At 38.8% G+C, this 13141-nt stretch overlaps 1 protein-coding gene and 2 long non-coding RNA genes across 3 annotated transcripts in view; 1 reads left to right on the forward strand and 2 right to left on the reverse strand.

Moving 5' to 3' along the window:
* LOC309699266 overlaps positions 1–13141 on the reverse strand; it is a 348161-nt gene that overhangs the window by 329463 nt on the left and 5557 nt on the right. The window lies entirely within an intron of this gene.
* LOC309699257 lies at positions 2151–4870 on the reverse strand. Its single transcript, XR_014274275.1, has 4 exons — positions 4721–4870; positions 3698–3846; positions 2839–2996; positions 2151–2761 (listed from the first exon to the last, which is right to left on the reverse strand). It is a non-coding gene; the product is annotated as an uncharacterized lncRNA (long non-coding RNA).
* On the forward strand, positions 6615–9603 carry LOC309699221 (major histocompatibility complex class I-related gene protein-like). The gene is made up of 7 exons (XM_082522163.1): positions 6615–6724; positions 7263–7529; positions 7956–8234; positions 8411–8731; positions 9137–9226; positions 9324–9341; positions 9442–9603. The coding sequence occupies exons 1-7, from the start codon at positions 6679–6681 to the stop codon at positions 9492–9494; spliced, it is 1074 nt and encodes a 357-aa protein (XP_082378289.1). The 5' UTR covers positions 6615–6678; the 3' UTR covers positions 9495–9603.

Consider the following 13141-nt stretch of genomic DNA (forward strand, 5'->3'; position numbering starts at 1 on the left):
CCACAAAGGTGCTAAAGTAAGAAGAAGAGAAACCAATATACAACGAAGGCGGAAAATAAATAAATAATTAAATAAATAAATAGAATAAAATAAAAAACAGTGTATATGTATACATATGTGAGTGGAACTATATACATGGTGTATGTGTAGGAAACATTGAAACAGACTGGGACCAAAATAATTGCACATGAGCCAAAAATATTGCACAGAACATGGAAAGACTGAGATGTTGCACATAGATGATCAACAGCAGTGTCAGGGTGGATGTGTTGGGGAAGTCTTTACACACTCTTAGTTTGCATTAAGAGTTCTGACAGCCCTCGGGAAGAAGCTGTTCTTTAGTCTGTTGGTTTTGCACCTGATGGATCTGAGCCTTTTTCCAGAGGGCAGGATGTTGAAGAGGTGGTGGTTAGGATGGAGGTGGTCCTTTATAATTGCCCTGGCTCTGGAGAGACATCTTGAGCTGGCAATTAAGTCCAGGGAGGGGAGTGGACAGCCAGTCACCTTCTCTGCAGTTCTGATGACCCTCTGTAGTCTCTTCTTGTCAGCTGTTGTGCAACCAGCGTACCACACAGGGATGGCGTGCACCAGCACACTCTTGATAGTGGCACGGTAGAAGGACACTAGGAGTTCAGTCTGCAGCCTGTTCCATCTCAGAACCCTCAAGAAATGGAGGCGCTGCTGGGCTTTCTTTACTAGGGCTGATGTGTCTGTGGACCAGGATAGGTCCTCGGATATGTGGGTGCCGAGGAACTTAAAGGAGGACACCCTCTCCACATAGTACCTTTTATGGATAGGAGAGGGGGATCAGTTCTTGTTTTGCGGAAGTCCATGATCACTTCCTTTGTTTTCTTGGTGTATGCAAGTGAATGCAAGGGAGGATCAAAGGTAAGTAGTGTGATTTAAACTATGCTGAGTGGAGACTGATTGGCTTGAAGAAGATGGGCATGAAAATTATTTTACTACAATGCTGATGTTGGCATTGAGTTTTACAGTGTGGTAAAGTGGAAAAGATGTAAAGAATAGAGAAGGAGTTAAACACCTGGGAAAGCAGGCAGACGACTTAAGCGCTTTGACTGCTCCGGGAGAAAAGAAAAGCGCTATATAAGAATCAGTCCATTTACAATTTATCATAGTGATTGTATGCACTCACATACTTACTAAAATTTGGCATAAGCTTCATTTAATTCTCTTTTTTATTGTTAAAGGCTATCCCCGGTGTTAGCAGGACATGTATGCAGCCCTGAAATGTCATGGTCAACCTACCACACTGCTGAAATAAAACAAAAGAATCCAGAGAGTAAAAGTTCTTTAAAATATCAGCCTTTCACTCCACCCGCAAATTGGTAGTTTGGTTTTGTTCCTGTAACAGTGCAGTGGGTGTAGAGCCTCTATTTTTGTGTCTGCAGATATGATGTTAGCTATGGCCTCTGCTGACATCTTACTGGTTTATTGCAGCTTTTGTGGCTTTATTTTTTTTTTCAGATGTTCATATTTTGCAAAGGATGAGTGGTTGTAAATGGAGTGATGAGACTAATTGATGGATACAATCAGTATGGTTATGATGAAGAAGACTTTATAGTGTTTGACCTGCAGATCACTGCATATCACTCCAAAACCACAGGCTGTCATCACCAAACTAAGATGGAATATGGAACATGCCCGATTTGAACATAATAAAAGCTCTTCAAGCCATTTATGCCCTAGGTTTTTAAAGAAGCATTTCCACTATGGGAGGAGCTTTCTGGAGACAGCAGGTATAATCACATAATCTGATGTAGTAAGCGGGGAAATTCATATGGCTTCCTTTTTCTAAGATACACTCAGAAAAATAAAGGTGCCAACTGGAACCAAAAGTGGTTCTTTAGACTGATGCCATAGAAGAACCTTTTTTGGTGCCACAAAGAACCTTTCAAACAATGGTTCTTTGAAGAACCATTTCTTTCAGTGGTTCATTGAAGAACCATTAAAGGTGCCCCAAAGAACCATCAAGAAATGGTTCTTTGGGGCACCTTTAATGGTTTTTCAAAGGACCATTTTTAAAAAGGTCCTTCAAATGGTTCTTTAAAAAACCATTTTAAATCTTTCAAAATAAAATGCATCATAAATTGAATTTGAGTAGGGTAAAATAAATACGAGCACAGCATAGACATATATTAATGGTTTATTGTCATTTTGTAGTTACCAAAAGACAAAAAGGCATTTTAACCCTCAGCACAACATCACTACTAATACATGTCACATATTAGTGTTTTAAACAGTAATAATTAAATATATTTGCTATACTATAAATAAATATATATAAATACTATAGCTACAGATAACACAACAAATAATACATGTATTGTTTAATTAATAAAACATCAGAAAGTGATAAAACACATTAGAAATAGCAACAGCTTCATAACAGACCAATAAATCAACACATTTTCATCAGCAGATGTTTGCATGTTCAGTAAAAATATTTCAACAAGTTTATGATTAAAATGATCAATGAACTTTAGCATTACACCATGTAATGTACGTTTCATGTTGTACTCATGGTCCTTTGTTAGTCCAGTTTAGGATAATGTCTCTGACGTATGTTTCATATCAAATATATGTCATATCAAAACAAGCCCACACTTGCAGTTGTTTCAGTTTTTGCACTGGTGTTTCCTGTCAGCTGGTCAACCTCACTCAGGCGGACATCCATATAAGCCAACCAAACGACAAGTTCCTCCCTTTGTGCTTCAAATCCCTCCCACTCTGAGACAAGGAGCTGAAAGAGAGAGAAAAGAGTCAATTATAAAGAAGAGAGAAAAGTGAAACCCTCCTCAGAAGGTCTGACTCGCATACCTGCAGTTGACCTGTGATGGACTCCAGTTTGGCGTTCACGTCATCCCTCGCCGATGCCAACAGCCGAGTCTGCAGGGTGCCCTGGAAGAGCTGAGTTAATGTTCGACTCCTCCTGGTCAGGCTCTCCAGCTGGATGATCCGAGGTCTCACCGCTGCCTCTGAACACAGAAACACAAATTGCATCTGAAGCAGGAGGTGCAGATTTTTTTTGCTATTCTTTTCTAAATCCAGGCTAGATCACGTGGAGGTATTTGGAAAACTTTTTTGGCCAGTGGACGACTGTTGTCTTGCAGAAAGTCAAATCAAACATATTCGATACACAATCAATTCACAAGAACACATTATAAAAAATAAGTCCAGTTCTTGCCTGATTTCAAGTGAAATCTGCATCAAAACAGGGTGACAGAAATAAAACGAGTGCACAAAGCCTCACTTTGTACAAGCCTGCTATTACAGTTCTCCTCTATGCAGACGACTTTCCTGTTTTCAAGGCACAACTTGGATCTGCTGTACGAATCTTATGGATACACACTAAATGAAACAATAGTGTGCATGACTCCAGATTCTGATCCCTCATCCTAATATGGTCCCAACATAGCAACAGCAATAAAGCAAATGTTGAGGCTTCAAAATACAAAGTCCATAAACCAATGGCTGACGTGGGTTTTATCATAAGGGTGATAAATATACAGATTTCAGTCTGTCTTAGAGATTTGATGTTCATTTACCTGCAGATGCACTATACGTACCTGCTCTGTGGTTTTTCACAACATTTTGCACATCACTATTTAATACAGGAAGTAGGTGAACTAAAACAAGTCATCTTTCTTTGTGAGAGGACCATATTAATGAAACAAACCTCAATGACATCATAGGGATCCCTAAAGATGCTCCTGCTGCTTCTCTTCCTCCTCATCCTAAGCTTCCTTCTTCTTGTCCTCGCCTTCCATCCAATTGTAATTCAACCTAATTGTGTTTCTCCCCCTCCTCTTCCTCATTTTGTTGGAGCTGTGAACACAATTAATGTGAATCTGGATTAATTTGTGCAAACAAGAAAAATCTACAGCTTTTTGGTCAGAGGTGCTCTTGTGATTTAAGCCGGGTAGAGTAGATTTATGTGTTGATGCTACCTGCTTCAGCTCTGGCTGCTGAGTGATATTTACACCCTGGCTGGATTACAAACTTTAACCATGTGCTGAACTTTGGCCCAGCGTTGATACCTCTTGTTAGTATAACGACCTCTTCTTAGCTTGTATGTATGATGGTGGATAAATGAAATATACAAAAAAATTAACTATATTACAAAAGAACATCTTGGAAACATCAAATGACCGGAGCATAACTTGTCAACTAGTCCGAAACTAAGTTATGCAGGAACAGTCAAAGACACACCTTCTCATGTCACATTTCTATTCATTTCTATATAATTCGATTAGACAATAAAGAGTTATCTAATCTAATTATTCATTCAAAACACTTATGCATAGCTGCATTTTATACAGCTCATACAGAATTCAAAGTACAGGTTCATGTGAGTATTTAATGTACGGCTCAGATCTACAGAATTTCAGAGTTTCTAGAGCAGACACAGAGCTCACGTCACAACAGGCTTCAGGCGCCATTTTAGTGACTTTAACAATATATTACATTTTAATTTCGGTCTAGCTGACATTAGGTTATGTACGCAGCACGCAATTGAACCACATATTTTAGAAGCCAAAGGTTCAAATTAGCTGGGAGCAGCTTCACTTAATTATAACAGTGGTTTGACGTCAACGGCTAACGTATCTAGCTAATCGCTACTGTTAGCACATTAACAGCAAGCTACAATGACGAGTAACAAAAACAAAACAGTAATAAGGTTTTAATGAAAATGTTTTACCTTTTCTAACAGTCCCAGAATCCACAGCTTCAAAGTCCAGCAGGTACTGAAGACTGTTATCCGCCTCGCTGTCACCGTCCGTGAGTTTTTTTCCCGAAAGGTCAAGGCCCGCCGCTCGCACACTCTGTCTGCGCATGCGCATCCCAACGACTGACCCCTCCGTCCGCTCCCGGGAGGTTATAGTATGACGTGTTCTAACGTCACTCTCTCTCTCCCTGTCATTTATTTGGCTCGAAACACATATCAACAAATTGCTCAGTGATGAACAACTACTCAGATCATTTACCTAAGCAGTGCGCTTTGTCAAAACGAAGTGTGTCCATTACACTGACATTCTGTTCTGCAGTTGTTATTTACTTGTATTTTATAATTTGACTTTACATACTTGCTAGGTGGTTTGTAAAGTTTACAATAACTAGTATTATCATTATGCTATATTTTCAAAAATATATAATAATCTCAAAAGTAATGCCTTGGAGTAGAAAATAGTAATGCTTTATTAAAATTTAAAACTAAAGTACAGTATTTGAATGTGTGTATTGTGTCTACTGTTTGCAAATATTTCTAACTTTTATTTGAATATTCAGTTTCCTACCATCTTCTCTTAAAGGGTAATTGCCAGGTATCCCGCCCTCCCCCTTCGCACACACATGCACACAAAGAAAACACACAGTATAATTAACAGCCTCATTATAGTGAATAAATATTTATGACATTTACACCATCAAACTTAGATTGCTAAGGATGAAGAACCTTTTGTTCTTTAAAGAACCATTTGTAATAGCTGAAGAACCATCTACAAAATAAAAAGGTTCTTTGACGTATGATGGTTCTTTTAAGAACCATGAAGACATCTGAAGAACCATTTAAGAACCATAATTTTTCTGAGTGTAGAGTACAATTCAGAATCTAACATTTGTCGCTTTTTTCCTTTCTCTCTGTTGTTCTTCCCTCAGTGTCTCTCCTCCAGAAGACTTCCTCCTCTCCAGTCAGCTGCCACGCTGCAGGTTTCTATCCTTAAAGAGCCAAGGTGTTCTGGGGGAAAGATGGAGAGGAGCTTCATGAAAGCGTGGATAATGGAGAGATCCTCCCCAACAATGATGGGACCTTCCAGATGAGGCTCTACTTTAAAAACCTAAAAAATAAAAAATAAAAAACTTAATTCATTCCTATTTTCTTTTAATTGTATCGTGGTCTTAGATTCCTGACAATAAAGCTAGAGATGAATGTCAGGGAGCTGCTCATGTTACCGTAATTAAACTCTTTGCCACAAGTCTTGGTGCATGGTTCATCATCCAGGCAAGGCTGAGGAAGTCACTTTAATGAGTTACGAAAAGTTTCTCCCACTAAAAAAGCTACTTTCAGATTGACTGAATGAACCTTCTGGGTCTTTGCCACAAGGCGTCGCTGTTGTCCAGTCTGCTTAACAAGACTATTCAGCGATCATATATTGGCCAATAAGCCACAAACAAAAATAATATTCAACCTTCCTACTTCCTGTGGCAGCTCAACAAGTTCATCTGCAGGAGCTGCTGGTTATTTGTTTTACACTGCCGTTATCCAGTCTGTAATTTGCACGTCTGTACAGGTCCAGGGTAAGGAAACAGATAGAAAACATCTCTGCAGACCCCTGCAGACATAAACTGCGCCAATTTTCAATTTAGGCAACACTGATGAAAACTTTGAAACAACGCAATGTTAAATCATTCAGTAGTTTGCATAGTTTCACAAGACTTTCTATGGTTTCTTATTATTACTGCAATTTAAAAAAAAAGGTTTTGTATGTAAGAACTGCAGATTTAAGTGTTTCCATGGTTACAAGCGTGCTAACTGGAGAAACTGGAGGAACAGGGGGAGGGACACGGGTTGGTCACTTACTGTCGGTGGACGACGACTTGTTGATTCACATTTCTGTAAAGAAAAGGAATAATAGTTATGACCTTAAAGATAGAGAAACGATGAAGTTGTGTTTGCTGCTTATCTTCTGTCGTAGTTTATTTGCAGGTAAGAAAAATCTTTTATCTCTAACAGCAGTAACCTGACCTTGAGCAGCTTTTACTTTCATTGTACTTTAAAGCACTTTTGACATTTTTAATTGAAGTTTAGAAGACAGTTTCTGGAATAATAAGAACATGAAACAGGACAGAATTTTCTTATTAGTACTGAAAAAACAGCTCGGTGTATAAGAACAGCAAAGTTAGGCGTCTCCTGTCACATGCACTCTGTTTACTGCTTACTGGAGATTTAGGATGATTTAAGACACACACACACACACACACACGCACGCACGCAAGCACACACACACACACACACACACAATAGATAGATGACAGTTTTTCTTGATAACTTTTACTTTTGCTGTGCAGAACACCCTCAAACCAGATCAGTGACTTTTATTTTTAATGAAAATAAAAGTATGTTAGACTCATGTGACTGTTACTGTAATGTTACTGAGAATATGTTACCTTAATCATACTGAGTGTATTATGCTAATGTTTATTTTCTTAATTAACTAACATTATAAATATTGTTTGCTCCACAGTGAAACATTCACTGAAGTATTTTGTCACTGGATCCTCTGGAGTCCCAAACATCCCAGAGTTCATGGGTGTACTGGTGTTTAACGGCATCCAGGCGGGTTACTGTGACAGCAACAACATGACATTAAAACCAAAACAGGACTGGGCGAAGAAAATATTACAAACCAATCCTGAGCAGAAGGAGTGGTACGATCACATGTGTTTCATGGAACAGCCAAACTTCTTCAAAAACATGATTTCTCATTTGAAGCAATTCACCAAAAGTGAAGGTGAACCTCAGATCATTTTAAATCATGGGATATATCTAAACAAAACAGACTGATGTGAAAAGCTACATTTTACATTCTGTACTCCTAAAAGGACAAATTTTCAATTTAGAGTTTGCCTTGAAAAATTGTACTTTAACACTTTTTCAGCTTTTTACAGCTGTTGCTATAATCAAGACATCTGTCACATGACTGATGCGATCAATCGGTTTCTGTGTTTTTTTCCTTCTTTTATCGTTTTCTTGTGGTCCTGTGATCTTCACATCAGGCCTGCCTTTAAAAGCTTCAGTGTTCCAGTTAGTTCATGCTAATAAAAATGATGATGACCATCTAATTATTGGACTCAAACCTTTGAAAATAGCAGTGCTTAACACAAGGTGCAATATATAACAGCTCTTTACGATCGCTGTTTTCTGTCTGTCTCTTCAGGCGTCCATGTTTTACAGAGGATAGATGGCTGTGAACGTGATGAAAACACTGGTGAGCTGACTGGCTTAGTACACTTTGGTTATAACGGAGAAGACTTTCTTGAATTCAATCTGGAGACACTGACATGGATCGCACTGAAACCAGAGGCTGACATTATTAGACAGGAATGGGATGCTGACAGAGTTCGAACTAAACACAATGAAAACTTCCTCACTCAGATTTGTCCAGAGTGGCTGAAGACCTATGTGGACAGTGCAAAAAGCCCCCTACAGAAATCAGGTAGAATCACATGACCTGATACACTTTAAATTTTATTTTTCTGAGACTGATTTCGGGCAGATATTTTCTTCATATGTCCCGATTCAATTCCTCCACCTTTGTTCCTCTTTCCTTTTCTGTTTTTACTTTCCCATGTTATTCCATGCATTCTCCGTGCCGCTCTCCCCCACCCCCAGTTCTTCCCTCAGTGTCTCTCCTCCAGAAGACTCCCTCCTCTCCAGTCAGCTGCCACGCTACAGGTTTCTATCCTGACAGAGCCGTGATGTTCTGGAGGAAAGATGGAGAGGAGCTTCATGATGGTGTGGATCCTGGAGAGATTCTCCCCAACAATGATGAGACCTTCCAGATGAGTGTTGATCTGAATGTTTCATCATTCACACCTGAAGAGTGGAGCAGATACGACTGTGCGTTTCAGCTCTCTGATGGTGAAGACAACATCATCACTAGCCTGAATAAAACAGTGATCAGAACCAACTGGGTTGAAAACATTACAAAAGGTGAGGGAAAATCATTTGATTCATTTTGTTTGCTTGTACTCTGGATTCTTGTTATTGTGGTGTTTGAATGTTTTATCCTGTTTTTGTTTGCGCCTCAAGCAGAATCTAAATAAATTTCAAAATTCAACAGTGTCTCTAATCCATAAAACCACTGGTTATTTATTTTTAGCCTTTCAATCGGGGAACATAATAGGTGTTAAAAGTTAGCCACATAATTTTAGTGTGTCTGCTCTGCTGAACTGAAATATGTCATGGTATATGAGAAATTATGCTGTATTTACTTCCCCTCACCATTATGGGATTTATATTAGAACTAGGATAACACTACAGGGTGAATAGATGTACTTCTACTCTAACCTGCTTCTTGTACACATTTTATCTGGTTTGCTTGTTTTGACTGAGCAGAGAGGTCCTCGCACATGATGATTATTCCTGCTGTGGTTGTTTCTGTTGTTTTCATCATCATTGGATTTTGTGTTTGCAAAAAGAAGAGAGGTGAGATATTCAGATGAGCTGAGCTTATACTCTGATACAAACTGCAAAACAGAATTTCTCTGACATTCTGAAATATTTCTTCCCTTTCTGTTTCCAGAAAGAAAAAGTGAACAAAGTAAGTAAACTATTTTTCTTATTTACTCTGTATTAATGGTGTTGCATATAAAAGCAAGTCCAACAGCAGTGTGAGTAACAGTGTGTTTTGGACTTTACAGCTTCGGGCAACATCTATGGACTCTCAGAGAGACTGAATCCAGAGGCCCCGTGAACAAACACAGCACCCTATAGTCCAATATACACACCAACACATACACAAGTAACAAGCAGAGAAGATTGTTGATCATTTCATTATTTTATCTTTTTTTACTGATAACAGTTCTTCAATTTCTGGTATTTCTGTCCAGCATGAGTATTCAGTTGTTAAACCTGAATCTGCTTTTACTAAATAATTCTAAACACTTTCTCCTGCATCAACATAAATTATGTCTGATATTACAGAATCTGCTCTGCATGTATTATGTTCTTACCTGTCAAACAGGAACCTGGTGCACTGCTATCAGCAAGATCATTCAAAATACAGTATATCTCACCAGTGATATGGAGATGACACACTTCATCAGTCCCAGCTGTTTTAATCATTGGTCTCAAAATTGAAAATAAGCTTGGTTTGTTGTCAAAATAAATTTGGCTTTCATGTTTCATTAAAAAAGGACATCTTTATAATTTCTGTCTGTCTCACCTTGACTGCTGTAAATCACTTTATGCTGGCTTCACTCAGACACTTACAGACTGCAGCTTCTACCTGAAAATTGCAAAGCAGTGAGAGACTTGAATATAACATTGCAATAGCTGTTGAACTACTCTGGCTACAAGTTAACGTGTGTATTGATTTTTATTTTTTATATTATTATTATTATTATTAAAGCATCCTGTGGTTATTTCAAGGTCTCTGCTTGATGACAAGAGGAGATAGACCATTTACCAACAGCACTCCCAAACTGATGAAACTAATTCAGATCAGACTCACTCCATCAATAGGGTTTCATAAGTCTCTTCTTATCCCGTGGACACCTGAGAGAGACCAGATATGCAGAACTAGCACAGTTGTGGATGGTTAGACAAAGAACAGGTCAATCCTGTTCCAAACCCTAAATATTTACTATATAAACAATGCTCATGTTAAAAAAAGAAGGAAAAATTGCCCTTATTATTGTTCCAGGTCTTTATGGACAGTATCCATTCCACTGCCAGCTACTGTGTACAAGTCATAACCAACAACCTTCTATATGTTGGTGTTATTTTCCTGCTACTCGGGTCATACAAGTCTTTGCCCTTAAAGGAAGATGATCCGTCTGTTGACTAAATAAACAACAGCTAAACTCAAAATAAAGTGTTCCCTTTCATAGAATCTCAAAGAGCACTCTGTCCCATAAGTTTGTGTCATTGCCTGTTTTTCTTTAAGCCTTAAAATGCTAATGCATTTGACCCTTATGACAAGAAAAATCACACTGCCCTTACATTTACTGATGAGAGGGATCTGCAAAGCTGGACTTCGGGTCACTCATGGCATAGTGGCATACTGTGTAGTGTCCCCGGACTAAACCTCTGGGTGCAAGGACATAGTCTTGTGTGGGGACACCAAAATGTGGAGATGGACAAGTCCATCCTGTTGCTCCTTTATCCATGTTCAGATGTGCCAGAGCTGGAGTCCAGCTGGTCTCTTTCTGCCTCTGTGACTGACATGGACGAGTCCTCAGAGGAGGCTGGAGAGCAGTTTTCTCTCTCAGAGTGCACAATCGTTTCCAGAGTCTGCTGTATGCTGTACAGTCTAGTTTTACTTTAGTTCTTGTTCCCGGGATAACTTTTGCAGCTCCAAAAGGTTAGCATAATTTATTATTATTAAACTAGTTTATAATTCAAAGAATGGTCTTCTAAGACAAAATAAGTTAGACATCACACACACACACACACTCGTTTTCATATCTTAGTGAGGACATCTCATTCACATAATGCTTTCTTTAGCCGCTTACCCTAACCATTAAAATATGAACGCCTAATCCTAACCCTCAGCCTAAACCTAATCATAACCTAATTATAAACTTGACACCCAACCACAAGCTGCTATGAATAATAAAAACAAGTAGCATCATCTGGTGGACGAACGTAAACATTGAAAGCACGTAGTGCAGAAAAAGAGTCATAATATAAAGGCATTAACTGATATTTTTTGTCCTTAGAATCAAATGTGTCGCTTTTGTGTAGCTTAGACATTTTAGTCTAATTTAAGGAACTGGGGTAAGTCTAAAATATTATATTAAAAAAAAAGATTACCATCAGGCAAATATGAACTTATTTTAGCACAGCAAAATGGCATGAAAATGGGAGGGAATCGGGGTCTTTCACGATCCTATCTTTTCCGTTACGGAGATGTATTATGTATTCTTTTTTTAAATTGACGTCATATACATCCATCCATCTTCATCCGCTTTATCCGGGGCCGGGTCGCGGGGGCAGCAGCCTAAGCAAAGATGCCCAGACCTCCCTCTCCCCAGCCACCTCCTCCAGCTTATCCGGGGGAATACCAAGGCGTTCCCAGGCCAGCCGAGAGATATAATCTCTCCAGCGTGTTCTGGGTCTGCCCCGGGGCCTCCTCCCGGTCATATACAGTCATATTAAATTAAGTAGCACAAATGGACAAACAGCTGTGTCAGTGAGGGGAATTTAATTCTGGCCGTAATAGTATTAACGGTTTGTATTGTGACTTTTCACTGGATCACTCGTGTCTGCAGGCTGACAATACTGCACCAAATGTTACATTGACAGGAATAATACATAATAGATATCCTAACAGTCTCCCCAACTCTGGTTTCCTAATGTTTACATAGAGACAATACAATTTCTCGCAAACTACAAGACTTACAGGAATTAGACTTATTTAAATCATCAAAGCTTCTTCTTCCAGTTTCAGTTTATGGCAGGTTATTAATCCCATATCAGTGGACATGCAACATAGAAGGAGAGGGGAGGAATCTGAACCTTGTACTCTGTCGGGCTTTCAAAAGCAACGTCCACCAAATTCACGGTTACCAATGCTGCTTTCAGGATAACGAGGAAATGAAGTTATTTTTGCTGTTTTTCTTCTGCCGTGATTTATTTGCAGGTAAGAAAAACTTAAATTTTGAAGCTGTGACAGCAGGCTCACCTGACCTCGACCAGTTTACTTTCGTTTTAATTTAATAAGTCAACGTCGATAATTACCATGATCCCAATGTAAATTTCAATATTCACTTTGTGGAATAATAATGATACAGAACAGGATGAAAACCGATTCAGGATCAAAACCAATTTATCAGACGTGGATCAGCAATGGAATTTTATTGGCACTGTAGCATTTTTATTTTTTTCTCCCCCCTCCTCCTTCAAGCTCTGGTCCTACCAGAGGCCTGTGAGTTGATAACGAGCTGATAACGTGACTGTGTTAGTGTTTCATTTTAATGTCTGAATCTTAAAATATGTAAAATAGACTAATAAGTTCCATAGCTTAACACCCCCCCCCCTCCGCATTTTTACATATTAGACATTATCTTCATTACCACAGATATCTGATGTCTTGTGTTCTTCTATCGTACAGCTGTTACACATGTGTTTAATAGTGGAAAAGTAATAACAATGTAATAATACAGCTCTCCTCTGGATAAGTCGTCACACATTTCTAACAAATGAGTTTACCTGTATAGAAAACCATACTGATTTTTCTTTACCATCATTCTTCTTCTCGCATTCATCTTACCTCCGTTTCCAGTGAGAACAACATGTAAAACTGTCGCTTACACTGTATTAATTTCGTTTGGACACGTGGCCTCATCTGGTCAATATTTAAGCCACTAATATGAGCTGTTCTTTTATGTAATCACT

This window comes from Aulonocara stuartgranti (assembly GCF_965226115.1).
Source record: "Aulonocara stuartgranti genome assembly, chromosome: 22".
Classification (NCBI taxonomy): domain Eukaryota; kingdom Metazoa; phylum Chordata; class Actinopteri; order Cichliformes; family Cichlidae; genus Aulonocara; species Aulonocara stuartgranti.

What these genes read in the sequence shown, in the direction of transcription:
- LOC309699221 (XM_082522163.1), top strand. Translation starts at nt 6,679, where the DNA reads ATGAAGTTGTGTTTGCTGCTTATCTTCTGTCGTAGTTTATTTGCAG. An exon ending in CTGTCGTAGTTTATTTGCAG is followed by an intron (nt 6,725 to 7,262) that starts GTAAGAAAAATC and finishes TTTGCTCCACAG; the next exon opens with TGAAACATTCACTGAAGTAT. An exon ending in AAGCCCCCTACAGAAATCAG is followed by an intron (nt 8,235 to 8,410) that starts GTAGAATCACAT and finishes CCCCACCCCCAG; the next exon opens with TTCTTCCCTCAGTGTCTCTC.